Consider the following 25814-nt stretch of genomic DNA (forward strand, 5'->3'; position numbering starts at 1 on the left):
CTCCCCTCCCCAAGAGCCTTCCAAGTGAGGAACAGCACCTTCATCTCTATGACATTGTTTGAGCTTTTGAACACTCTCCCATGTCTGATTCTCCATAAGGGTCCTAAGGCAGATGCCTCTCTTGAAACACAGTGCCTTCTAGGCTACAGGGTGGTCATATATGACTGCATCCCTAGAGAACTATATTGTTGGAGAGTCTGTTATGAGACTTCTTGGCTTAGGAAGTGCCCAGAGCTCAGAGACTCTTACTGGCTGCAGTAAGATTGGACCAAGACAGTGTTATGAACACAAAAGTCTTCTCTGCTGTTACCTGATGCTTTCCTACAGGGAGATTCAGAAATCCAAATCTCACCTGACACATTAGGTCAAAAGAGAAAAATAATATAGGAACATGAAGGAGGCAAAGGTAAGATGTGTTTCTTGATCATTAGGAACTGTGGTCTGCACTAAGACTATCTGTTCTGAAAAAAAACAAATTATATTCTTTGACAATGAAATGACAACAACCTCAATGGTCACCTAAAATTATACCCACCATTTCATCCAAGCCACATCTGAGCTTCTGCTGCAGTGTTGCTTCAGTCACCTTGCACATGAGTTTACCCTAATACCTACCTGAAACCTGTCCTCGCTCCCCACCCTCCCCCCCAGCCTGCTGCTTCTAAGTGCTGTGATCTTCTGCAACCTATTTCTTCACTTGTCTCCTTCCCTTAAAGGTCACCTACCCCCGACCTGTATTCCTTTGGCTATAAGGCATTATAGTCTCTTACCCACTCTTCCTGGCCCTGACGTTCAAATGTGATGCCCTTTTCCTTAGTTACTTGGTCTGCTGTGTGAAGGCACTAGCTCACATTGACACTCTCAAACCAGGTGACTCAAATACTGCTCACAACATAGCTATGACAGTGTATGTATCTAGATTAGTAGTTTGTACAACCCATGCTGAATGTCCCTGTCAATCCTAGAGCTGGCTAGGTTATTCAAGCTGCTATCATCTACCTCAGGCTAGCACACAATACCCTTGCTAACACTACAGTACTCAGGGGCACTATGGCTTTTGAGGCAACACAGGATTTTGCTGTATGAGTATTTCTATAGCAAGACTTGGACCCATACAACTGGGACATCCTTCTAAGTAGTTACAGCTTCTTCCCATTTTATTCTAAAAAATTAAGGACTGGCATGAAATCTTTCTGTGACTCTCCATGGAGCTGAGCACACATGCTGCATACACAGAACTGGAACATGGCTGCTCTCTTTCCAATTGCACTCAAAGAGCTTGCAGCATTTACTGGTCTCCCCATCAGGTGAAACTGCACCCCTTTCCTGCAGCATCCCCACTGAGTTTGTGGCCAAGGCCAGTTACCTGCTATCAGAGGCTGGCTGCTGGACTGCCCAAAGTGGGCACCATGATGAAGGAAGGCACTGTAGCAAGGCGTGGACGCATCGTCTGAAAGGGCCATGTGGAAGGGCTGAAGATCAGCCTGCCCAGAGCCGACCGGCGTGGTGGGGGTGAAAGGGGTGAGAGAGGCTCCATGAGGCTCTTGCTTTATACTGAGGGGAGAGGAGAGGTTTTCTGTGGTAGGGTAAGGGATGGACACAGACAGACAAAGGGAACAGGGGGAGGAAGAGGAGGGTGGGGAAGGGAGGAGAGGAAGAACAAAATGGGTAAATGAAAATGGAGTGGTTAAAATCTACAGGGAAATTAATTTAAAAAACAAAATAAAAATAAAAAGGTTAGGAGTAGATCAGAGGAGCCAGTGCTGAGACAACAGCAGTAAATGCACCCAGGGGCTAGGCTCTGACTGCAGGGGCAGCAGGAGATGAGGAGAATGGAGTGCAGTGGCAGACAGGAGGAATGGGATGCAGGAAAAGGAGAGGTGAGGGCGGGGACATGCAGGAGAGGAAGGACAGGAGGTAGCATAGGGCTGGGAAGGAGAAGAATGCTCAGAAGCTTCTGTGCTCCCTTTCCTGCTGCTTTCTCTCATGGGCCAAGGGCATGTGAAGATGCTACACTTGCACAGTTTGACCTAGGGAATTATACTGCTTTGCCTCTTCCAGCCCAGGGTAACCCCCAGGACAGCTTGCATTATTATGAGCATCTATCAAACAGGATGCTCAGGGTAATGGCCAAAGCTTCTCAAGCCAAACTCCATAAAAGCTTTGACAAAAAAGGTGTAGCTGAAGTTTGAGGTGGTTAAAGTAAGAATGGGACTGTGTAACTAATAGGTGGGTAGACAGATCAATCAATTAATCTTGTTCACAGTGGCACACTTTGGAGCTTTAACCATAAAAGCTGTCAGTACTGACTCTGGTTGTTCCCACAGTATAGTGTTGCCAGACAGGTGCCTTGACAGAGAGATATAATGGAAGAGAGGAAATGTGTGAGACATGAAAGGTCTTATTTATATTGTTGTTTGCATTGGACCTCCATTTTTTACGTACGTACAGATTCAAATAGGCACAATAGATACAGGTTTGCAAGTGCACCTAACTTGGCAGCCAAGGAAGAGGCTTAGCAATTGAAGAGCTCAGTGACTTAAAGCATGGGTACTCCAGAACACCCACTGTGGTTGGGTCAGCAGTTATATGGTCCTGTATTTGAACACCTGAACACAAAGTATGGATGATATGATCAGATCCCATCCAAATTGTCTAGCAAAGCCTCCACCCTCAGGTAAACAAATTACAGTCAATAAAGGAAAGTCATCTCTCTGCCGTGATGACAAGTGTTGCCAATGGCCTATGAAATAAGTTAGTTCTGGTGGTTTTGATTTATACAGAGAAATATAAATGTGACATATAATTAGGTCATAAATCTGACTTCATTAATGTAGAACTGGCTTAATTAACTCTAGGCACCTTATTGCGAGGCTGCAGTGCTCACCTGGACAATAAAGGGCTGGACTGTTTCTATCTGCGAATGCTTTTTATCCTGAGGCATTTGTTTCCTAAAGGTTTGCTACCTGGCAAAAATGATAGTTTGCCATCTGTGTTCTTCTCCAAGTACCTCTTAACCAGGATGGCCAGCAAAGGTCTCTGATTACTGAGATGCCTTTGCAGCAAAGACATATGTTCATGGTTCAGATGGTTGGGAAGGATGAGTTCTCATGAAAAGGCGTACAGTTCCTCTTTATTTAGTTCACTTACATGAAGTCTCTGGCATGCTAAGTAAGGATTGTAATTTCTTTCCCCTTTTTGCTGTAGGAAGCTCTGTTTGACAAAGACCTTTTGTGGTGGGTATGGGGAATAGAAAGTGGAGTATCTGGTTTTTGTTGCACAGTTAATTAAAAACACCAGAGTAAACAGCACATTGGCACCCAGCTTCTGCTTTTTACACCAATATACTCTCCTACAGTCCTACCAGTGAGGCTTCACATGCTGGTCTCTGTAGATGGAGAACCCACAGGGCTATTTTTCTCCTGCATTCTCTGTCATCAGATGGCAAGGAGTGCACAGATTTACCTTCAGGACAGACAGGCAGAGTCACCACCAGAAGCCTAGGAGTGCTGAAGCCTTTATCCAAATAATGTTGATACTAGATAATTTGGATGAATGGATCTATCTGCAGGCAGGGGGGACAAAAGTTCCCCTGGCTTTCAGGGGCTGCAAGTGACGTGGTATTTTTCAAGGAAGGCATGTGAGAGTCATAGCTAAATAAAGTAGGGAACTCTGGTCCTGGGTATTTTCCAGGCTCCTTTTTCATCTCTGTGTTGTGCAAGAGGGCAAAGGTGTGGGAGCCACTGGGCAGGAAAGGGCAGGGAAAGGGATGGACACAGGAAGCATGGGTAGGCAGAAGCAAGAGGTACTATGGGCAGAGGTTAATCCTGTTTGCACAGCCCTCAGGCACACTGGGTTTCCTAGTCCCTCCCCTGCTTTATTTCTCTTTTAAAGCATGGAATTTTCAGCTATAATCCTTCCTAAACCACAGCATTTTTCAGGCGCTCTGTGTAAGTGAAACCATAATCTCTGGTAAAACAGGCTGCTTAAGCTGCTGTAGCATTAGGCCAATCTGATCCAGCCCCTGGATTTCCGTTCTGCCCAGCCACCACGGAGAGGATTTCAGCCTGAAAGACTTTCTAAAGCCCTTGCAATGGGAACAACAGTGCTAGGCCTTGCCTTGCAAAGCTGAGAAGGGTTAAGGGACCAGGAGCTATTTGTCCCAGTGTTGTGAGGCTGTTAAAGCCCCTGTCAGGCTCATGACAGAGATGAGCCCAGCCCTCTCTTGAACACATCAAGGCTTATGAAGAAAAATTCCTCTCACCTTCCACAGGCAGCACCACTTACTCAGTGCGGGGAGATAAAGAAGTCAACAGTAACATGGCAAAGAGACTGGGACACAATAATGCTAAACACTCTTCCCTCTAAGAGTAGTGCAGAGTAGGGGAGGATAAGGTCAGACAGCAAATGATTGCACAACCAAAACTCAGACTTTTATGTATCTATTTGTCTATCTGTCCATCTTTCCATCTGTGCTGTGCAACTGCACAGTCATAACTTATATCCCATGTATCTTTACTGGGGAATGACATTTACCATTTTTTACTCATTTGCTGTCCAACTCTCCCCTGACTAAAAGCCCCTGAATTCTGTCTCCCATATAGCTCCTGCCACTGCTATGCTGGAATAATTGCCCCAGCAGTGAATTATAGCTCCAAAGTGTGTCAGTGTAGACGACATCAATTGATTGATCTATCTATCCACCTGTGAATGGCACAGTCCCATTTTTCATTTTAACCACCTCAGACTTCATCTGCACCGTTTTTGTTTTCACCTCTGTTTTTCTCCATTCTCTAATTCTTTCATACTTTTCAACTTTCCCATTATTCTCCCAAGTCTTGCTGGTTCTAGCAAGCTGTGGAGCAGTGCTGTACTGGCTTGCCTGTGTCTTGAGGGCATCCCTCAGTATGGCTGCATCAGGGAAAGCCAGAGTATCTTATATTAGTGTCTTATATTCCTAAGGCTGGAATACCACTCTGTAATATAATGAGGATGGAATGAGTTTTCAACCTCTTTCCAAAGCAGCAGAAATCTATTCCTATCCCAGGTTCCTTTCTTCTTCTAAATAGCAAACGATATCCTTGTATATAAGAGACAATAAATTACCACTCAATGTCATGGGAGGGAAATTTGAAAGGGGCATGGGGTGGGGATATAGCTGGAAACATAGCAGAGGACTATGGCTTTTATGCATCTCCTACTCCTCTCTTTCTGACTGTACTTGCTGAGTTATGGCTGTTTTCCTTCCTTTCTAACCCTCTCTTCTTTTATTCTGGCTGAGAGCTAGAACTGGTGATCTCTGGCCTAAATTCCCCCTGCGAATGAAGGGATTTTGGCCAGACAGACTAAGAGGAAGATTCACAGCTTTGAGTTCCTACAGAGACTCGTCTCAGCTTTTATTGTGCTCTCTGCTGCTCAAGGGAAGGGAAGGGAAGCAGGGGGGTTGCAGGACTAGATAAGCTGCTTGTTTTTCATTGATGGCTTCCTGGACGATAAGCTACCTGCATCCAGTAAACCTGCATCTTTCAGTAAACAAAGAATATCAAGATAGCACATCCCTGCATAAGGGATGGCTTGTACACACCCACTTATCAACAGTGCTCACCAGCTTGACAGTGACTAGCATTCTTCATCTTTTCCTGGTGTAGCTATCAACTATTTGCATGCCCCAGCTCCTCACTCTTTTAGAGCACTTATCCATACAGCATCCCATAAGCATCAGTGTTTTAGCCACAAGGAAGTGAACTCAGAGAAGACGTACCTATGTTTATGTAGGAACCCTGTGCCAAAGCTGAATCTTATCTCAGGTGTTTTGAATCCTACGCTTGTACCCACCATTGAAACATCTTTCTCCATATTTATGTTTTCCATTTCTTAGAGAAGTTTCATTAGGGCAAACAGAATATGACTGGCTCTTTAGCATTCATAAAGTGGTGAGTTTACGCTAGAGGCAGTGGAGCCATGTCACTTTATCCCACATGAGAATCTTGTCTCAAATCCTAGATGTCATGCAAGAGACCACAACCACAGACCGACACAGCATATCTTTCACTTTTGCTTTCTGTCATGTCAGAAGAACCACTTTTTCTCTCCTTTCTTAGTTTTCTAGCTTTTCTTTTGCAAAAGCATTATGCAGGTTGCACTGAAGATAAAGATCATCCTATTTTTTTTCCTTTCTCTGTGATCATAACAGAACTTTCCTAGAACTGAAAACTGTATAAAGACTAAGCTGCTTCTCATCGTACCTTTCTTTTCTTTGTATTTCTGATGACTGGAGAATGAGTCTTGCATGTTCAGGTTTATTTTCGATTTCTGTACAGATCCATCCACATTCTTAGCCCAATACTTTACTTGTGGGTTGTTGAAGGACATGTTTAAAGAAACAACCTTGGATTGCTTTCCCCTGAGAGTCAAAACTGTTGTCACATCACTGATAGCAAGTTTTGAAATCTCTTTGCCCCATTTTTTATACAACTGAATTTATAAACCTAGATTTTTGTGTCTGATCTAACTTAAGATCAGATCTGTCTTAACTGCTGCTCTCCAGGTAAACTGACCTGCTAAGTCTGTGTGTTACTTTAGAGAGAAAAACTATTCTTGGTACAGAGTAAAACATGGAGATTCCAGTAGACTTGTAGTCTGGGCTCATTCTTTGAGTCTGAGTGCTGTTAATCACTTGAGAACTCCACTGAAGTCAGCTTCAAGTGGCTCTAAGTACTTTTCTTTGAAATGGAACTAATGAGGAAAGATGTACTTTAAAGTTGAGGGGTTGGGGATGTGCGATTTGTATAGTTGGCAGAGAGGTTCAGCTGAATTCATAATGTTGTCCTCTTTCTTGAATCCCAGCCCATCAGGTTGGGCAACTACTTCCTGCCTTAAACTGTAGCATATGCTTATTTCTTGGTGGGTTGAACTTGAATGTTACCTCTTAAAGAAGCTGGTTTTGAAATATATGCTGGGAAATGTAGTTGGAACACAGTAGTTTTTCACACAGTACTCATTACAGGTGTATCTCCAAGGATTCATCACAATGATATTCCACTGATCATAAGGTAGGATAGATCTTCCCAGTTAGCCCATAGTAATCCTAAATCTACAAAAAAGGGCCAAAGATTGCCACAAGTTCTCCATTTCTCTGAAAGGCTGCAGTGGGCAGTTTTAATGATACAAGCAGCTGGCCTGGTTAAATCCAGTATGGCTGATGGAGATCAAAAGATATTAACATCTGCTGACAGGTGCTGCATAGCTCAGATATAAAGCACAGTCTTTTCTCTCAGTGGGCAAAATTCTACATCACACAAATTTTCATCACAGCCATACTCACTGGATCCCTCATTTAGCCTCAAAAGAAAAGGCAAAAACTGAATTGTTGGGAAGACGATAAGTTATTTTCTCTAAAAGAGTCGCTTTTGTCTGGCAGCAGAATGTGTGGCAGCCTGCAGTCCTGTCCCTGTGCTGAGGGAAATCAGACTGGGAATGCCAATTCACTGCTATTGTCATTACATGACATTATTGTAATTCACTGCTATTGTTCACTTAAATGCTAATTTAAGGAAGGCGAAGACATTATTTCTTTCATGCCCATCCATTTCTGGGTTCCTCACTTCAATATGCCTTTGAAGCCTGCAAACTGCCTTCTTCAGCATCATAAAGTTATTATCAGTGAAACTTCCACTGGGTGCATGGAAATAGTTTATGTGATTCCTTTCCCCCCCGCTATTCCTGTTTGTTCTAGGGATCATTCATCTGACCATCTATCACCCTCAGCCATTTGGTCTTGGGGAAGAGTAAAAACACCTTTTGCCTTTCCAAATTCCATGATTAGATAAGAAGATACTATCTCTTCTTAGGGATGGGAAACAGTTGATAAAATTTGGAGGTCCTGCGGACTTCTACTTTTGACAGTTCCTCATCTTAAATAGAGGAGAGGCTTGCTCACAGAAAATAACCTCCTTCATTTTGATGAGGCAGGACAGTAACAGCCTTGTAGCAGTCACAAGAACTATTATCGTATTCCATTTTCACGGCACTGGGGCATCCAGAGACGTGCCCAACAGGCTGATGGACTGCTGGCAGCTACGGATCTGCATCTGCAGGATTTGCCATCACCAAAGCCAATCTGGGGCCCATAGCAGTTTGTTAAAGAGGTTTTCTTAAGCTAGCTCAGTCAAGCCCTGACCAGGGACATTGCTCACTGATGTCAGAAGCTAAACTAGATTGGAGTGAGACAGCATATAAGTACAACTGAATGTAATGATCAATTTTAATCATGATTTAAAACAGCAAGCTGGATCAACTTGGTTTACCTTTGTTCTGTTACCTTTCTAAAAGGTTGAATTTTATGGGTGGTAACAAATATTTTTGACAAATACAAACTTTACACTGAACATGGTTATTTCAGTTCATGCTAAGTAGATGAACTGCATCTGTGCACAATTATTCAAGCAATTATGTTGCTTAATATAATTTGTCTTTACATATTATGATATGAGAAAATAGTGAATGATGAGTTCATATTATTATTATTATTTTATTAGATTATTAACTTCTTACTTGTGATCTGTGTCAAGTTATATTTGGATGGAAATTAGAATTAAATTTAAAACAGTATTTGTAATTATTCATGCCAATGAAATAAAATGACCACAAGTTCCTGACTTCCTAAACATACTGGAACAGAAAAAGCAAGCTTTTCTAAGAAGGTTGCTTTAAAAATGACTTATTAAATGAAGGAAAGGGGAATATATAAAGAGGATTTTGAACTGATTTCAAAATCCGATTTTAGAACTAATAGATCTTATCCTTTCACACCAAGCTTAATTCAGGCACTGACAGAGGAAACAAATGCTCCTGCTTTTTCAAATCCTAGTTTGTTTCCTACTTTTGAGTGACCTGGTTATTGAACTGAACAAAATTCTCTTTGTTCATTCACTAAGCTGAAACAAAGGAAATAATATCTTTTCACCTTGCAGGAGGCTGGAGTTCTCCAAAGATTAGAAAAACTTTGGATTCAAGTTTGGAGCCAGTGATTTCCCCTTCCTTAGCATCACAACATTCATAGAAATCAGATGCTGATTAAGTACTATTTTTGTATGTCTTTCATACATAAAGTAGCCTTTATGTCAGTAATTCTGAAGTTGGGGTTTTTTTTTGCATACATTCATGTATTAAAAAAATTAAACTGAAAAAAATCTGACCCCATGCCAGAGAGGGGAGGTCTGGAGGAAAGTGAGATTGATGGGGTTTGTGCTTTGGTGGTGCCTTTTTTTGATGCAGTGTGAGTTGACATCAAGACTTCTCACCCTGAATGATATTCGTTGCTTTAGAGAAAAATTTGTTTCCCAGAAGGGAAGAAATATTTTCTATACAGGACATGGTAGCTGCTTTGGTGGGTGGTGATGATTTTAAAAGTAACCTATTCTTGTTAATAGGTGCTAATCATAGAACAGAAACACTCAGAAACCTCCTCACAGGAGGAGAAGGGGATACCTACTCCCATTTCAGTCAATGGTGGAAGTTCCTGAAGTGCTTTGCACTGTTTTTCTTGGGCTTGTCTTTTACCTTCTCTTTCTAGATCTCACTGACTCTAGTGGGCTGGCAAACAAGGTCTGTTTAGTTAAAAGTGCTAGGATTCAATTAAGGGAAGTTTTTCTTTATGTTTTTGTAATTTTACGATCCATCTAGTAGGTAAATCCTCCCCTTTAGTAGTCTGTTAATAAGCAAGTTTGAAACCATACATTAAAAGTCCATTGTGTTTTATTTCCCATAGTTGCTCTCTGTTGAGCAGCTTTTGGGCTAGATAATTGAGTTGGAACTCTGCTGCCAAACTTAATCTAAATCCCTGGAACTCAGAACCTGTTTTGAAGACACCTCACTTCTTCCATGCATGCCTATTCCAAAATATGTGACTTCTGATGGTGCTTATAGAAGGAACTTAACCTTTGTTCTCAAAGGATTCAAGGCTTCTGTGAACAACCTTGTGCCTTTAGAGGACTCCTGCTGCCAGTGTCAAAATCTTAACGTTCTCCTCCTCTCACCTCTTGGGTGTTAGCTACTGAGTACCTTCCAGACTCAAAGATCTGTGGAAACCACTGAGTAAAAAGAAAGCTATTGAAGTTTTCTGTTATCCCTGTGTGGATTTATATTTGGGCCTGGACTGTTCACCTTCAATAGAAATAATTGAAGAAGAACATCTCTGAATGTTCTTGGTGTTCAACTGCATGTGCTCTCCTTATCTTGGAATGTTCAGGCTTGGATTTTTGCTTCTAGGACATCTCATTGGCGTCCAAATATGCTGTCCAAGAAACTGTCAAGGGTCTACACCTGTCTATCTATAATGGCCATGAAACATCAAGGCAAGATGTCGCTGGTCTAATGGGCTTTGTGTGAAGGAATAAGTGAGGTGGTGCTCTCAGGCACCCCTTAAGAGATTTCTCTCTTTGATACTTCACAAGGAAGTTGAAAACATGTACATTGTTCTGTATGAAGCACAGTGAGAACATGTTTCCTAGCCTAGTGCCCAGCTAGCCCCTAAGTGTCAGCTTGTTCATGGGAATTGTTTGCAGACACTTAATGGGGAGAAATAAGGATGACCTGTCTGCTCCATAATAAATAATAAACAACTGTTTTTGTTTATTTGCTTTAGAAGGTGTGAGTAATAAATAGACCATCTAGAATAATCATGGGAAAGGGAGTATTTGATATTGGCAGCACTGGGCAAGGCTGTGCTGTATGTAAGTGTGGTGCTAAGCTGTGTGTTGAATTGATGCCAGGACTTTGAGGAAGACCTTCCTCATGTTGGGGAGGTGGCTCCCTGTTTCGCAGCATTTTTAGCTCATCAGTTCTAGGGAGCTCACAGACAGATTAAGGGACTTCAGCAACATCTGTACTTAACTATCTCACTGCATTGCAAGATTTTAAGGAGGGACTTTCTCTGAAGGCTTCACAGAGGGCAAGAATCCAGTGCCAGACAGCTTTAATTTGGAAAGAGCTAGTGATACTTTTTTTCTGTCTGGGAAGACTGAGCTGGGAAGACTTTCTTATAGACTGGGATAAATTTGCATCCTGAAGTGACTGCACATGGAGTTTGCACTCTGCATGGGTAGACTTGTTTCACATTTGTTTCAGATACCACCTGGGTTCACAGACTGCTCTAGGACAAGAACGAAGAGGCATTTCAAAGATGATACTATAGCAGCAAAACAGGCAGTCAGCAGTTCAGTACTAGCTATTGCTCCAATATCCCTTCTTGGGAGAGGGATCTGGGTGACAGCAAAGAAATCTGCCTGCTCCCAGCCTCTTCCATTTCCTGCCTGGGGTAGATCAGGAGGCAGCACTGAGTTCCTCAGCTCTCTGGTCCTGAAAGCATTGCCCAGCCCCACAGCAAACATATCATGAATCATTCATCTTTAATAGATTATGCAAATTGAGGATATCAGATCGATGAAGATCAATAACTGCAACCATTTAATTGCCAGAAAAAAACATTTTAAGAATGAACATTATCTGAAGTCCTTTCTTGGGTAATGGCACCATTAATCCAAACATTGGATCCTGGCCTAAGTGTAAAGGAAAAAATCTCTGCCCCTCTTCCCCTTCTGCCTTCCACTGTGTTCAGGGTTTTTTTCCCCTTTCCATTTCCAGTTTCTGAGTTTCCCCATCATTACCACCAGTGAACAGCTCCCAACGCTAATAGTTCTGCTTTTGTTACTCTGCACTGATTGAAATGTCTCATACAGATTGAGATGTTAGTGCTAAGTTGCCACCTGGGAATGTCAAGCTGGGTCTGAAATGAACTTTTCTCACTCTTGGATCCAGATGGATCAGATGGGGATGTTCTTGAGCTTAGCTGGGAGTGTTGCAGGAAACAGAGTGGGAAAGGCACAGGGTGGGGGGACATGAAGATTTTCTGTCTCAGCCCACAGCATCTTCTGTGAGACCCAATCTGTCTCCTGCTGTCCCCTTGTGAGGGTCTTGTCCAAAGCTTGTGCGGTGTCCCAGGCCTTCAGGAATTCTGCTCCTATTATTAACAGGCTAGAATGCACCATCTTCACTTAGGCAGAAGGACTAAAAAGAATTATTTTAATGCCCGTCTGAATCTTAAACTGATTTCAGGTGCCTCACCTTCACATCCAGCTACGGGGATCTGCCTGCCATGAAGGAAGGACAGTACTGCTTTCCTACTGGCTTTGTCCTCCATAGACCATAAAGTATTTCCTGTAAGAGATGGAGATCTACTAAATAGTAGATGGGTGCCAGCTGAGTTTTGTCTTGCATATGCAAATATAATGGAAAGTGGAACAATTTTGCCACAGCTGAGTCATTTTTTTCTGGTTGGCTAAGAAACCACATGGCTACAAGCATCCTGGGTCAAGTGTGATTGCAGGAAAAGCCATGAAAGCCTGGGGATGTCACACTTTCTGGACACTCCCCAAATATGCAGTTCACCTTCCCATGGTTCTCCATGATATTTTGCAGACCGCACACTGGATCTTCTCTGTATTTGGGGTAACTGTTACTGATGCCCAGTCCCAAGGTTCCTGGTAACCAAAAGTTGTATGCAACAATATGCCTTTGTTAAGTGTTTGTTGAACTGTGAATGACTGCCTGCCTCGGCCATAAACTGCTTTGACCAGAGGAGCTATTAGCTGGGGCTTCTGCAAGAAAATGTTGAGATACAGACTCCAGTGCTCTTGATTCTTTGCCATCAGAGAACAGCTTTTTGGCCAAGAGGCAACAGCTCCTTCCCTTGCTTACACGTCTTTCACCTCTTTGTCATGAGTTATTTCTCAGCTTACACCATGAGTTTTCCAAAGGTGCCAAAGCAGCTGTAGGAAACAGGGGATATACGAAGGAGGAGCAAGTCACTCAGGCTTCACCAGCTGCTTTAAGCTACCCAGGAAGAGATGTGCAGTCCTATGGTAGCTGAGTGAGCAGGGACCAGTGGCAACTAAAGTCTCAGAAGAAGGTCTGTGGCACCAGAATGTCTCCTCAGAGCTGTAAACATGTACAGGACAGGCAGTCTAACACCTGTACCAGGATGGCATGCTCGTGGCCTCAGGACAGCCCTGTGCTGCCCAGGCCTTGCATGTGACACCAGGAAAGAGCAGCTGCTGCAGAAATCGCTTTCTCCTTCTGTGTATCCCAATTCCTCTGCTGTCATGCTCTTACTCTCATTTCCTGCTCTTCCACACACACCTGTGTTTAATGTCCCCACATGTGAGGGAAGGGGGGAAGGCTGTGAATGGCTGCTGTTGGCAAAAGAAATTTATACCCCTTACGTATAACATCCCCTGAGGTATATGGGGGATGAGAGACTCACGGGCTTGAGGAAGAGGAAGTTTAGCAGTCACCATTCTGCAGACCTCAGTATTTAGTTTGCAAATGCCCCTTCCAAATGCCAGTGCTGAATAAAACTTAAGTTATTATTGCTTCCAAAACCAAGTTCAGATCACGAGTAAGCCACAACCCTCTTGTTCTCAGACACAAAGGAAAAATTCACAGTGCTTATTTGGATATATCTGTCCTCCACCAACATCCATCCCTAAGCCCCATCTAGGTACACAAATTCCCGATGCACGCCTGGGTTTGCCTGCCTTTGGTTCACACCTCTGGGTGTACCCAAAACTGCCAATACTCTGAATGTCAAGCTTCTCTTTAGCCCTTATGTCCTCCACAGTCTTTCTGTCTATTACCATGTTTGCCACAGAGGGATATCTTGCATTAGCAGAAAAAGCAGAAGCTAATGGTGATGAGGGAAATTAAAAAGCTTGGTTCTGCTGTTTGGTCAGGCAGCTTACCAGTCACCACAGGGTACGTCTGGGGTCCTGACACATTTGTCCCCAGGTCTGGGTTAGCAGAGGTGGATAGACTTGATTTGACTTCATCGAGACCAGGGGTCAGAGCTGGGAGGGAGTACTCATTACCCTGGGGAAGAGAGGAGAAAGACAGCTCGCTATTGATGCACCGGGAGAATGGGAAGGGTGTACAGATGGGGGGGAGGAAGAGGAGAGATGTAAACCCCTGCACAGATGGAAGAGGAGGAGGAGGAGGAAACAGAGAAGACGAAGTGACGAGAGGGTTGTGAGGGGCTCTTGGGATGAACTATCCCACCCGTCAGTCTGCTGCTGTGAAGGGGAACAGGAGTGAGGGATCCTGCTTGTTATGTGTGGGATGACCAAGCCCTCTTTCAGTGCTGTGGAGATGGCTGCCTGTGCCAGTCCAGGGGAGAAGAAAGGGGAAACCCATGTCCCCTCCTCTTGGCTGAGCCGGGAGGTGTTTGCCCTGATGACAAGAACTGCAGTGACATGACTGGAGCAGGCAGGCTGTAGGAAGCAGCCAGGGTTGGCCCACTGTAGCCAGCCTCTCTGCAGAGTCCTCTGCCTCCCCTCCACTGCTACCTCTGTCCTAGCTCTTTAAAAACAAACAAAGAAGCCTCATCCCCTGCCTCTGTCACTCTGTGCATTGGGGTATGAAATTGGGGAGGGGGGAGCCACATGGCTAACAGAAGGGTGGGAGGGGGAGAGCCATTGAATCTGAAAGGGTGTCCTGTCCGAAAGGCTCTGGTAATTGCCTTTTTATTGTGGCAGCCTCAGGACCAGACGCAGGAGCTGGGGAGACCAGGAAGACTACAAAACAGCAGGAAAAGTTGCTCTGATTAATATTACGTTAAATTAAATCTGATTTTCTGCTCTTTCTGCTCCATTTTTTTCCATGTGCTTCCCCAGCACCCTCCCCAACATCTCCCCCTCCTCCAGTGGGCTCCCCACATGCTGCCCCCTCCCCGCCCCTGTCCCTGCTTGGCTAGGACTGCCTAGTCATTTCCAATTCCTTCTTGTATTGATCTTCCTGTAGAAATCAGTTTTGTAATTAGCTGCAAATTAGGCCTTCTACTGGGGGTGAGCCTGCCCCCTGATTTATCACCAGAGTAATTCGCTGTGATCGGAGAGAAATTAAAATGAACTCAATTAGGCTTCGGATTTGCTTTATGGGCCCTGCTCAGAGTTTCAGGGGGAAAAATGACTGTGCTGGTGCTTAATAGTCTAATGAAAGTAAATAAAGGTTATTCATTGTAATAAACCCAGGGACTCTGGGATGAAGGGAGTCCACAGCCAGCCTCTCCTTCTCTTCCTTTGTTGGTTTATGGCTTGGGGCGGTTTAAAAAGACTTTTGATTTTCATTTTATTAAGACAAACAGCTTTTGGGATAAAAGGCCAAGGAGAGCGGGGGAGTAAGGGAAAGGGGGGCAGAGCTGCAGAAGTGCAGAAAACTAGGTTGGAGATGGGATCAGTCTCAGCCTGGGCCATAAAGGAAAATGCTCCATTAAAGCCCAACCCTGTGGCTCACTGGTCCCCAGTGTGATATGAGAGTGCAGGAGTTTCCATGCAGGGCTGTGTGCTGGTGAACATGCACAGCAGTGTTTGCATGGTCATGGCAAGAACACACCTGCACACCTCCAGGTGTGTGTGCAGAGGGAAAGGCAGACATGGGGATTTAAGGAGAGCACAGTGTGCACGTATATGGCAAGTTCACAAGGAGAGGTAGAGCTCACATATACACATGCATCAGCACAGGGATATATTTAGAACTAGGAAGTGCTGTAAAATGTAAATGTGGTGTATGTGCAGTTACAGGTTAGGGTGAGAATAAGGGGTGAAGAGGGAGAGAGTGATTTTGGTGAGAGAATCTCCCTGCCATCATCCTATGGGTGCCTGTCGGTCCCCATACCAGGCTAGGCCCTCACCTGCTCAGATTTGATGTGTTCTGATGTTTGAAAGACGTCAGGGTAAGAAGGACGCTCAAAAACTCGATCTAAAGCTTCCAGCTGCTGCTGGGTGAAAGTGTCGCCTCGAAGGTGCTTCCGCAAACTGTCCACGCTGCTCTGGGAATCTCCGTTGGGAACTGAGCCCTCGGATACATCTGCAGGGCACAGAGAAAACAGGGAGTTAGCACCACCCTGGCTTGGATCAGAAAGGGAGGCAGGACAAGGACAGAGTGGGAAAGAGCGGGCCCTCCACCTCCACCTCCACCCAGGGAGCTGTGCCACTCCTGTGGGAAGAGGAGGCTGCAGGGACCAGAGCGAAGCCCCCTTCTGTCTGCTGGGGCAGCCGGCCTGCTCCTGTGGGCTCTGTGGGACTCTGCTGCCCAGGATGAGTGAGGCTGTGGAGAATGGAGCTCAGCTCAGAGATGAGTTTCGGTTCCAGTGATTTTCCATGTTAAAAATTGCCAAATCTCCATTGCTGAGCATAAAATGGGAGCAAAGCACAGCGATTAGCATCGCTAGAAGGCTACTGGAGAGGCAGCTCACAGAGGAACCAGAGAGCTGAGGATGGATCTGTACTGGAGAGGGCTGAGGAAGCCTGGAATTGAAAGAGGGCTGTCTTATGGCTTGGAAGGGAGTCAGTCTCTACTGTAGCTCCCCAGTCCCAATCGAAGTTGTATCTTGTCTCATAGCCCAGGTAATGGGCACCTAGGGTATAAGGGGATCATCACATTCTCTCATCCCCCTCAGGTAACACAAATGATCCTGTTTCTGACTCCATATTTCACCAGAGACAAGTCTCCCTCTGTGGAGTGTCCGTCCCATCCAGCATACATTGGTTTCTGTTATAATCTCTACCCCATTCTCCTGTGTGTAGCTCATGATTTATCACAACCCATATCTCTGTTATAAAATTCCCTCCAGAATGAGATTGAATCTTTGTCAGTCCCCCTTCCTATTCAAACTGAATTATTGTATTACAAAATCTAGTCCTATTCAAGTAAGAATTGGCCTTCCTGGTGTTCCTTTGTCCTTACTAGGAAAAAAACCTTTTTCTGGTAGGAGCCTTGCACCTCTGTCCCTGCAATAGCTCTCTGACACAGTCCAATCTTAGTGCAGTGCTTCCTGCCATGTTCCAGGTGTCTCTCTCTATTGTGCCACACCATGTCTCTTACAGCACACTTAACCCCTCCCAGGTGAGTCCATTATAAATGCCCTGCCCCATCCAAAGTGAATCTTTCCCTGTGATAAACCATCTTATCACCCACCTGGTTTTGGTGTTTTTTTTTTCCCCTGTTATCCCCCACCTCAAATGAGGTGAATTTGTCTCAGTTATAACCCCTTTTTATCTGATATGAGTCTTCTGCTATTAGCATCTGTCACATCCAAGGTGAGTCAGTCTCTTATAACCTCCTGTCCCAGCTGAAGTGTATCTTCCTTTGTCATAATCCCTCATCTCATCTGAGGCAAATCTGCTCATTATAATCTTCTCCAGCTGTGCTGAGTATCTTTCTGCTGTCACCTCTCAGCCTAACTTTGGTGAGACTGGTTATAATCCCCTGTCTCATCCATGCTGATATACTTCCATACCCTCCATGCTGAATCTCTACCTACTGTGCTTCATCAGACACAAGTCTGACTGTCTTATCACCCTTTCTAACCTGAAATCAGATTCTCACTCTGTCGCTGCAATTACCTGCCCAGTTTTCCACTATTAGTCCTCATATTTCAGCCTTCCTTGGTGGCTTTCAGTCTGTGAATATCAGAAACTTGCTGTCTGTCATGACAGTGGTTGAGGGACCTGTATAGATCTTTTCCCTCCTTCATGCAGTTGTGAGATCCTCATGGGCACATGACGCTCCCAGGAGCCTGGAGTGGCATTCGCTGTGCAACAGCCAGAACCATGCCACTCTGCCACTTCGGCTTTTAGTTTGTGGCTGGTGCCAAGGGGTATTTTCCTGGCACAGTAATGCCTGACTGGTGGCCCAGAGTTATAACTGAGCCTGCTGCCTTCTGGCTATGAGATATATCCGTTTATAGGTGATTATATGATATGATATAATCAATAGTACATTATATACAGTAACATAGTACAGTACCACTCGCAAGACCATAGAAAATATTACATATTGATTTGTCCCAGCCAGCAGCCTTCCCTCGAACAGCCTTTTCTCCTTTTCCACTAGCCAGAGCAGAGCTGCTCACTGGCACTGATCCCTGGCATTTTGTCCTCTCCTCAGGCATATTTGCATGAGGGAAAATTCTGAAGCTCCTGAAAGCTGGAGTTCATGACAGATTCAACTAAGAGAAAATAAAGTAAAGACAGGCTTGGTGTACTGCACACTGTGTCAGTGCCATTTTAGATGGACTGGGCTGTTCCTGCTTTCAGAAGGACTATGGTGGCTCAAGGTTTATGCTCCCAGTTCCAGTAGGACCTTTCCTCTGGTCTTTCCTGCAGAAAGCTGGCACAGAACAACTGGGTCCAGGCTTGGGGAAAAAAACAAGTGTTTCTGAATCAGCCCTTATTGCAACCTGTCTGCAGCCTCTGAAGCTCTTTGTCTTTGAGGATTTTTCCATGTGTGTCAGTCAGTGTGCATGACTGTGCACACCACGATGCTAATACACGTGGGTATTTTTGCAGTAGATCATTGTTCTTGTATTGTTTAGCTTCTGCAACACCATACATTCCTGAGCAGCCGTTTGTCCACAGCGACTGGTTTAGGCTATATTTGATTTTCTAGAATGGCAGCTCTACAACATGCATGGTGTTTGGTGTGAGAGGATGGGTGCTCACTTATCCAATCAAACTTCTGTTGATCATCATTAAACCGGATTTACCGCAGTGCATTGCCCTGGGTGGTTACACAGGTTACTGCATACATGCACATGTGTTCGCCATTCCTGTCTGCCTGCAAAGCCCTGTGCATGTGTGTCTTCTAGGTGTGCACAGGCCATGCCTTTGTGTGAAGAAGCTGAAACCACAGTTTTCCCAAGCCGCTGTAGGAGTCTCTTTTCCTTCATTTATTCAGGGGCCCTTCAGTTCTTGACAAATCTGTCACTCTAAATTTGCGAGAGATTATGGTGCTCTCTCCCCAGCACGGAGAGAGGTGATATATGATATCTGCTGCCCCTATTGATTGCCTGATCTGGTGGCAGAGGGCTGGCGAAATGAACTTGAAATGAACATCATGCCTCAACTCATTGTGCGTATAATACACTACTTAATCCCACATTTTTGAGCCGCTATGGAATTCAATTGATCAATCATGTCCCTCTGATAGTACTGTTTTAGGGGTTATTGCTGCTCTGCTCACTGACCTTTCTATTTATTTATTTATTTGTGTCAGCGTATGTGTGTGCGTAACTGCGTATGTGTATTTGGGAAACTCAGGACCAGCTGATAAGAAAAGACCTGTGTAGTGAGTGGAAATAAAAGGAAGGGGTGAAGGGAGGAGAAGTGGAAGGAACAGGGTTAGATAAGAAATCAGAATGATCAAAGCAAGCAAATAGATAGGGAATGATAGGGAGAGGTGGAAAAGTTTTAAGGAGAAAGGCAATGCTTTAGGTGGGAGCTCTGGATGGGTGAGGGGGGGGGCTCTGCTATGGCCTGGGCTTTAAAATCTACAAAAGAAGATAAACTTTTGAGAGAGGTCTATAGGCTACCTCACAATGGACCTTGTCTGAACAGCTTGCAGTAGTATTGGACTTCATCGCGATAGGGTACACAAATCCCAAACTTCACACAGCAATAATATGAGCTGTGCATATGGATTTTACTTAGGAAGCAGAAAAAGTTTCACACAGATGATCCTGAACGACAGATTTATATGTCTTGTGCTGCTAACACTGAGATGTTCACAGTCACGGATCATTATATTTTCTTCAAAACCAAAGGACTGTAAATCCCCTGTGTTTGTTTTTCTGGTGTCAAAACCTATAGAGGATGCATTTTCATTCTTTCCCTGAAACTGCAAGGGTTTTAGATAGAAATTGCAGTTCCCATCTCTGCATATGATTGTGAGCTGGACTGTCAGGAGAAGCCTCAAATATCATAATACACAAAATACGGGAGCTGACAACTGAGTGGATTTGAGCAAAGGTGACAGTAAGGAGCAGAGAAGACTGGGGAAGAGATGGTGTCCATCAAACGGCTGTGGATGAAAGTGAAGGGGGCCTCACATGGAAAATTTGGTTTGGGAAAGACTAGCAGATCCCATGAAGAATGCCACTGAGATGGGCAACAGTCACTTCAACTGATGAAGAATAGTGCTAGGAGTAAAAGCTTAAGGCACGGGGATTTGCCAAGAAACCAGCTGTTGGAGGGTTGCTCTGGTGAAGCAAGGCTTCAGCTGCAGGATGAGTCTGGGGATGCCACCTAAGTAAATGTGCTACTAGTGCTATTAGGTACCATCACCACCTTTCCCAGTTCCCTTTCACTGCCAAGGGAACCTCTGTGGTACTGTGACACAGGGACACATTTCTCTTAAATCAGAAGCATCTCAGCAAACAGCTTGAGAGATGAACCATGGCCTCAGTCACTGCATCCCTTACAAAAGCACACAGTTGCTATCAGCGTGATCAGGACTGGCCTTGTGCATGTGACAGGAAACATCTCTCCTCCCAAGGGGCTGCCAAAGGAGAGCACACAGTTCGTGTTCAATGTAAACCTTCGACACAAGATACAGAAATGCTCCATGGGTGTCAGAGAAGCATCCTGACAGGTAACAAGGAAATGCTGTGCCAGAGGACACGGGAACAACCTGAACTACACCTGAGACAGGGAATATGCCTGTTAAATAGCTGCAAAACAAAGTCTCTGTCATGTACATGTAGCACAAAGGAGCATAATACAGTTGCTTTGCTAAGCTACAGATAACAGAGAGGACCTGTACTCAGGGTGGGATGTGGCCATCTCAACAAATAATTCAGAAGTACTGGTGATACAGGAAGACCTTTGTGGCACAGAAACATGTAGGAAGATCACGAGCTGTGCAGCTGGCACACAAACATGGAGGTACAGTTCTCTTTTAGGGCAGGGGCTATTACCACCCCCATGACATCTCTGCCTGCTGCCTCGTAGTGCCCCATTCTCAGCTGGGGCCTTGCAGCACTATCAGTAAAAATCACAGTCATAATAAAAGCAAATGTGACTGGCATGAGAACTGCCAGCCAGGTGACACAGCAGAACACATCTAATTGTCAAAGCCTCCAAGGGAAATGCATCTGTCTAACGCAGTGGTGCTGAGCTGGCTGCTGCAGTGCCATCCCTCTGTGCCAGGGAGACAGCCCTGTCCTCTCCTGCAGCCTGCCTTTGTCACTGTCCCCGCTGTGGTGCTTTACCTAGAGCAGCCCTATCCCACTCTCTGGGCACTCACGGCTACATGTGCTGCCCTTTCTGAAGTCACCCTTTGTGTTAAGACTGTTCTTTTCCTTTATCCGATTTCCCTTCTCTTTTTTTTCCCTCTGATGTTTTCTCATGTCCCCATGCAGCCCAGGCCTGTCAGGCAGCCTTCCTGGCCATCCCAGGGGGCCTTTCCCTGCACCGCCAGTTGTTGCAGTTTCAAACTCAATTGTTCTCCTCAGTACTGAGGCAAATGGAGTCATTAATTACCTTCTATCGGCTGGGCCGAGTTCAGAACGCGATCGATAGCCAGTGCTTGTTATTCACAGCAGCCAGCCCTGTGCAGACCCTCACATGCATTCGGCACGGGTTAGCCAGGAGCCCAGTGCTATCAGATCTGGTCTTCAGACCCTGGCATCAAGCTCCTGCTGGGAACAGCACATCTCCTGCATCCCTGCCTGAGCTGACCCCAACCAAGGGAGAGATCAAGGAGAAAGACCTGGCTGAAGGAGCTGATCGTACATTTTCAGAAGCGTCTGGTCCTGGTGTCCTGGTCTGCGCAAGCTGATCCAGCCTGGGTGTCACAATGTTTCTAGAGACCCCATTTGCATCTTCAATGATTATTAAACTAATACTGTGCTCCCCACACTAGGGACAAGGGCAAGCACTGGCAGCCCTAATCTGGAGATCTTTTCACCTGTGCAACTTTCTTGCCCTACTCAGTAGGGTTTGGAAGAGGAAGGCTGTAAAATTTGGTTTATATTTCCTTCCAGAAGACATTTTGCAGCCCTTTGGGCAGCATGAAAGAAGGTGTCATCTCCAGATGGGTCAGTTCTGTAGTTCAGCATGTAGTAATGCTGCAAAAATTGGCAGGGCTTTTGACTGTGGTAACTGAATGGGAAGGAGAAAGATGAACCTCGAATTCAGATGGAAAGGATCCCAAATGAGTGCAGGATATTGATGACAGAGCATGGAAGGGGCTGGCAAGGTTCAGCAGTGCATAGAGAAGGAGCGTTACCAGGGATCTATAGTGTGATAGTGAAAGAAGATACAGTACAAGTTCAGGTTATTTACAGTATCCTTAAGAAATAGCTGTAGTGGGAGATGAATGCTGGAGTAGTATCACCTCAAGGAAGTGTATCTGCCTTCGTGAACTCTACAGTTGTTCAGATTCCTGTGTCCATTTACCTCAAGGGAATCTGCAAGCCTGAATTTGAGTATGCTAACTGATGGTATTGTGCTGGTCAGTGTGTCTCTGTAATTTAAGTGTGTCAGCAACACATGAACTGTGTGTATTTGTTACTTACATGCTCAGGCTCAGAGCAGAAAGGCTCAGAAACAAAGGGAATTTACGTTCTGAAATGAGGGTATAGCTCTGATGAGGAATCGGTGAGCAAGGAAGGCTGCTCATGCAGGGAAGTGAGCATGCCTGACCGAAGAGTGGGATGTGTGCTGGAGCCTGACAGCTGGGGTCTGCAGTGCTTTTAACACAGGGGTTGTGTATGACAGAGCACCTCAGATTAAGCAAGAATGGGCAGTGCAGCTTTAAATGCAGGGCTTACACGAGCAAAATGGCAATGCTCAATGAGAATGTAAATGAAATGAATTGTGTGTGCAAATGTGTAATGAAGTGTGTACTCAGATCTGTCTTGGATTATCATGCGAGCATGCAAAGTTCATTTAAGGAAACGAGTGTGTGTATGCGTATGAAAATCATATGTATTTACTACAGCATCTAAGTGTATGATTGCAAATTCAGCCCAGAGCATCTGGGAAACTAAGTCTGAACAGATTTAGGTTTCTGTGTTAGGTTTTGTATGTCCAGCCTTACTGAATATATAAGTCAAGGCCTTTCCAGGTGTTAGGATGCAAGCAGCTGCCTCAGAGGTCTGTGCAGCATGTACTGCATACAGCATGTATGGGTGTGCGGATGAGGTGTGAGTTTGGGTAGTCTAAGCTGGTGGCTTCTGTGCAAGCAGTCAGCACAGCTTTGTGACCTTTGGGTAATCTGGAGGTGATTGGACATACTCTGCTCTCAGCCAGGTTGTTGGAGATACACAATTTCCTTACCTCAGAACAGGCACTGGGGATTTATACCATTGTAATGAGGGACAGAGTGTAGGTCCCATATCTCTTGCTAGCACTATTAGGCTTGACTGTTAGCTAGATAGAGATGCAGCTGCCTCCAGCACCCAATACACTTGCTTTGTTCATATTGGCAGGGTAGCAAGCAGCACTGTCAGACAGCTGGACAGATCCTCTAGTTAGTGTAAATCTGTAAGTCTCCTGTATTCAGTGATTATACTGATTTACACGTCATGAAAGTTATCAGAAGGGTTACCCTGATTTATGCTGTTGCGGTGTCTGCAACACTGCCTTTAGCGCAGAGCCCTCAGGGAGAGCTGCTGCCGCAGGGAAGCAGGGCGCCAGGAGCTGTGCTGTTCCCTCTGCCAGGGCAGAAGATGTTCTTAGCATCACTGGCATGACTTAGCTCTCACCTCTCATCTTCCTAAGCCCGTTTGTTGGGGAGCTACTTCTTGGCAGAATCCCCCTTGGTGAGCATATAAAAAAGAGTGGCTTTTGTTAGCTCCAAAGGACAGAAGCAATGCAAAAAATTACATTGCATGCAGCCCTAACTATGCTTGTTTAGAGAAACTGCTTGCATTTATGAAGTCTTTGGTGCGGAAAGCAGGGTTGCAAATGACTGCATCAGAGCGACAGTAAAGGCCATTAATTTCCTGTTATGTTTTCCTGTGTTGGGGGCTTTATTAATTTAATTTTACACTGTCGAACAACAGCGAGTGCTGACACCGCCACACTCGGAAGGTTTTTTTTCCTCTCAAGCAGTGCTTTGCCTGACATGCAAATCAACGCTGCTATGGGGGCCACTAGAGAGAAGGGAGGGAGCACAGAGCTGGGCTGTCCCCATCCAGACCCATAGCCTAGTTTCTGGGAGATCCTTGAGGTTCCAGTGGAGCACACTGGCACCTGAGAGGCCACCAGCGCTAGGGCTTAGCAGAACTGGATCAGACCATGGACACCTCTAATGCACTGTCTAGAAAATATGAATTCCTACTGCGCTCCATTGGCTTGGTCCCCCACTAACATGCCTCTTAATACCTCCTATCCTTATGTTTCCCTTGCTCTAGACTTCCCCTTCCTTTAATTCTGCCTTATTTTCCCCTCATACACTCTTTTACTTTAACCTCACAAGTCAAAGAAGGCTGTGCCTGCCCCTCAGCCAGATGCTAGTGAATCATGTTACTGGAAGCTCTTCTGAGTCAGCACTAAACCAGTGCTCAAGCAGAGTGTTTTTAGAGCTGCCATTTTTGACGTGCCATAAAACAAAGGCTCCAATCATTCAGAGTCATTAAAATTCCCATGGCATTTTTTGCAAGAGTGCAGACATTAACCTGGCTGTCCTGAACAAAATCCAGCCTGAGTGATTACCCACAGCATATCTTAATTCTCCTGTGGTTTCATTTGGACATGGCACAGCAAAATTTCACAGTTGATGCTCTGTATTGTTCAACATCTGCCATGGTCCACCTGAGAGTCAGCCACATTGCAGTGGTAAATGAGATCTTAAGAATGGGAAGGTTAATAAACAATACATGGTACAGGATGGGTAATTGCAGAATGCCATGCAATATGCAGCAATCTGATCAGACTGCCACCATGCTCTTTTTTTTTTTGCATGCACATTGCTATAATAATTGTAAATCATTAATAGAGTATTTTGGCATCTTTCTGTATGAGCTCATGAAAAGGTCCTTATTGGTAAATGAAGGAACCTATACTGATATGACCTCTGTAAGATGTATGTTGAAGGTGTGCTCCAAATTGTAAGAGGTAGTCCCCTAACAGGAGGGGGCCCAGTCACGGCTAACAATCAGCTTCACAAACAAGAAGCTGTGCAGAGAAGGGCTATAGGTGTCTTTGAGGATTAGCTAGGGGAGGTTTTGTTTTTTTGGTTTTTAATTTGCTTGGATTTGGTAAAGTTGTCCCAAACTCTAGTTCTGATCTGCTTGCAAAGTCAATCTTCTGTTCAGGGCCTACCTCTTCCTATACTAGATGCCAAAATGTAAAGCAAAAAACAACAGCTCCTTTGGGAAACCAAGCATGGAGGTGTACCTGTCCTTTATAACAGCCTTTTCTAAAGCATCTAAGGGAGGACTAGAAGATACTCAAGACTTGATGGACATTTCATACACAATGATCACCTCTTTAAGGTTTAATCAGACACCTACAAACCTGTTGCGATGCAGATCCCCTAGCTGTAAAGCAGAATAATGTCTCTGAGCTCCCAAAAAAGGCAGAAGTCAGTGAAAGAAATCCTGACCTACTCCACATCTAACTGCAAATATTGATACCCAGTATCAATATGTACCAATTGCTCCTGTTCTGGCACTGTGCCCCTGTGTGTTTTCCCATAGCCTGTGTGGGAAGAGGACTTTGTACCTTGAACCTGATGGGATATAAGCAGTAAGATGCTCAGATGGATGAAGAAAAAGCCAGGGAGAAATGTAGAACTAGGCATTATTTTTAGGGCACTTGACAAAACTCTGGCATTTTAAAAGACTTGAAATGGACACGAATTGTATTTGACGCCTATTCAAAGTGTTCTTTGATTGATGCATGGAAAAATCACCTTCAGAGAATTATGGATGGAGACAGAAGACAGGCATATCTGCTGTGTCTTGATAGACACGT

General features: G+C 44.8%; 1 protein-coding gene and 1 long non-coding RNA gene across 15 annotated transcripts in view; one reads left to right on the top strand and one right to left on the bottom strand.

Annotated features, from left to right (window-relative positions):
- Positions 1 to 25814, top strand: part of LOC133215055 (uncharacterized) — a 193311-nt gene that overhangs the window by 128626 nt on the left and 38871 nt on the right. The gene's annotated exons all lie outside the window — the stretch shown is intronic.
- PAX2 (paired box 2) overlaps positions 1 to 25814 on the bottom strand; it is a 96982-nt gene that overhangs the window by 10853 nt on the left and 60315 nt on the right. For 7 of the 14 annotated variants that reach the window (XM_061358747.1, XM_061358745.1, XM_061358748.1 and 4 more), the window contains 3 exons: positions 15743 to 15918; positions 13800 to 13926; positions 1367 to 1576 (listed from right to left, as the gene is read on the bottom strand). In XM_061358747.1, the coding sequence (XP_061214731.1) occupies positions 1367 to 1576; positions 13800 to 13926; positions 15743 to 15918 (513 nt within the window). Of the gene's footprint in view, positions 1 to 1366; positions 1577 to 12123; positions 12217 to 13799; positions 13927 to 15742; positions 15919 to 25814 lie in introns of those variants that run through there. The other 7 variants (XM_061358752.1, XM_061358749.1, XM_061358751.1 and 4 more) reach the window with 4 other exon arrangements.

Source organism: Neopsephotus bourkii, unplaced genomic scaffold, assembly GCF_033783945.1.
Source record: "Neopsephotus bourkii isolate Nb327-2 ecotype Australia unplaced genomic scaffold, CSIRO-AGI_Nbou_v1 NB_951, whole genome shotgun sequence".
Taxonomy (NCBI): Eukaryota; Metazoa; Chordata; class Aves; order Psittaciformes; family Psittacidae; genus Neopsephotus; species Neopsephotus bourkii.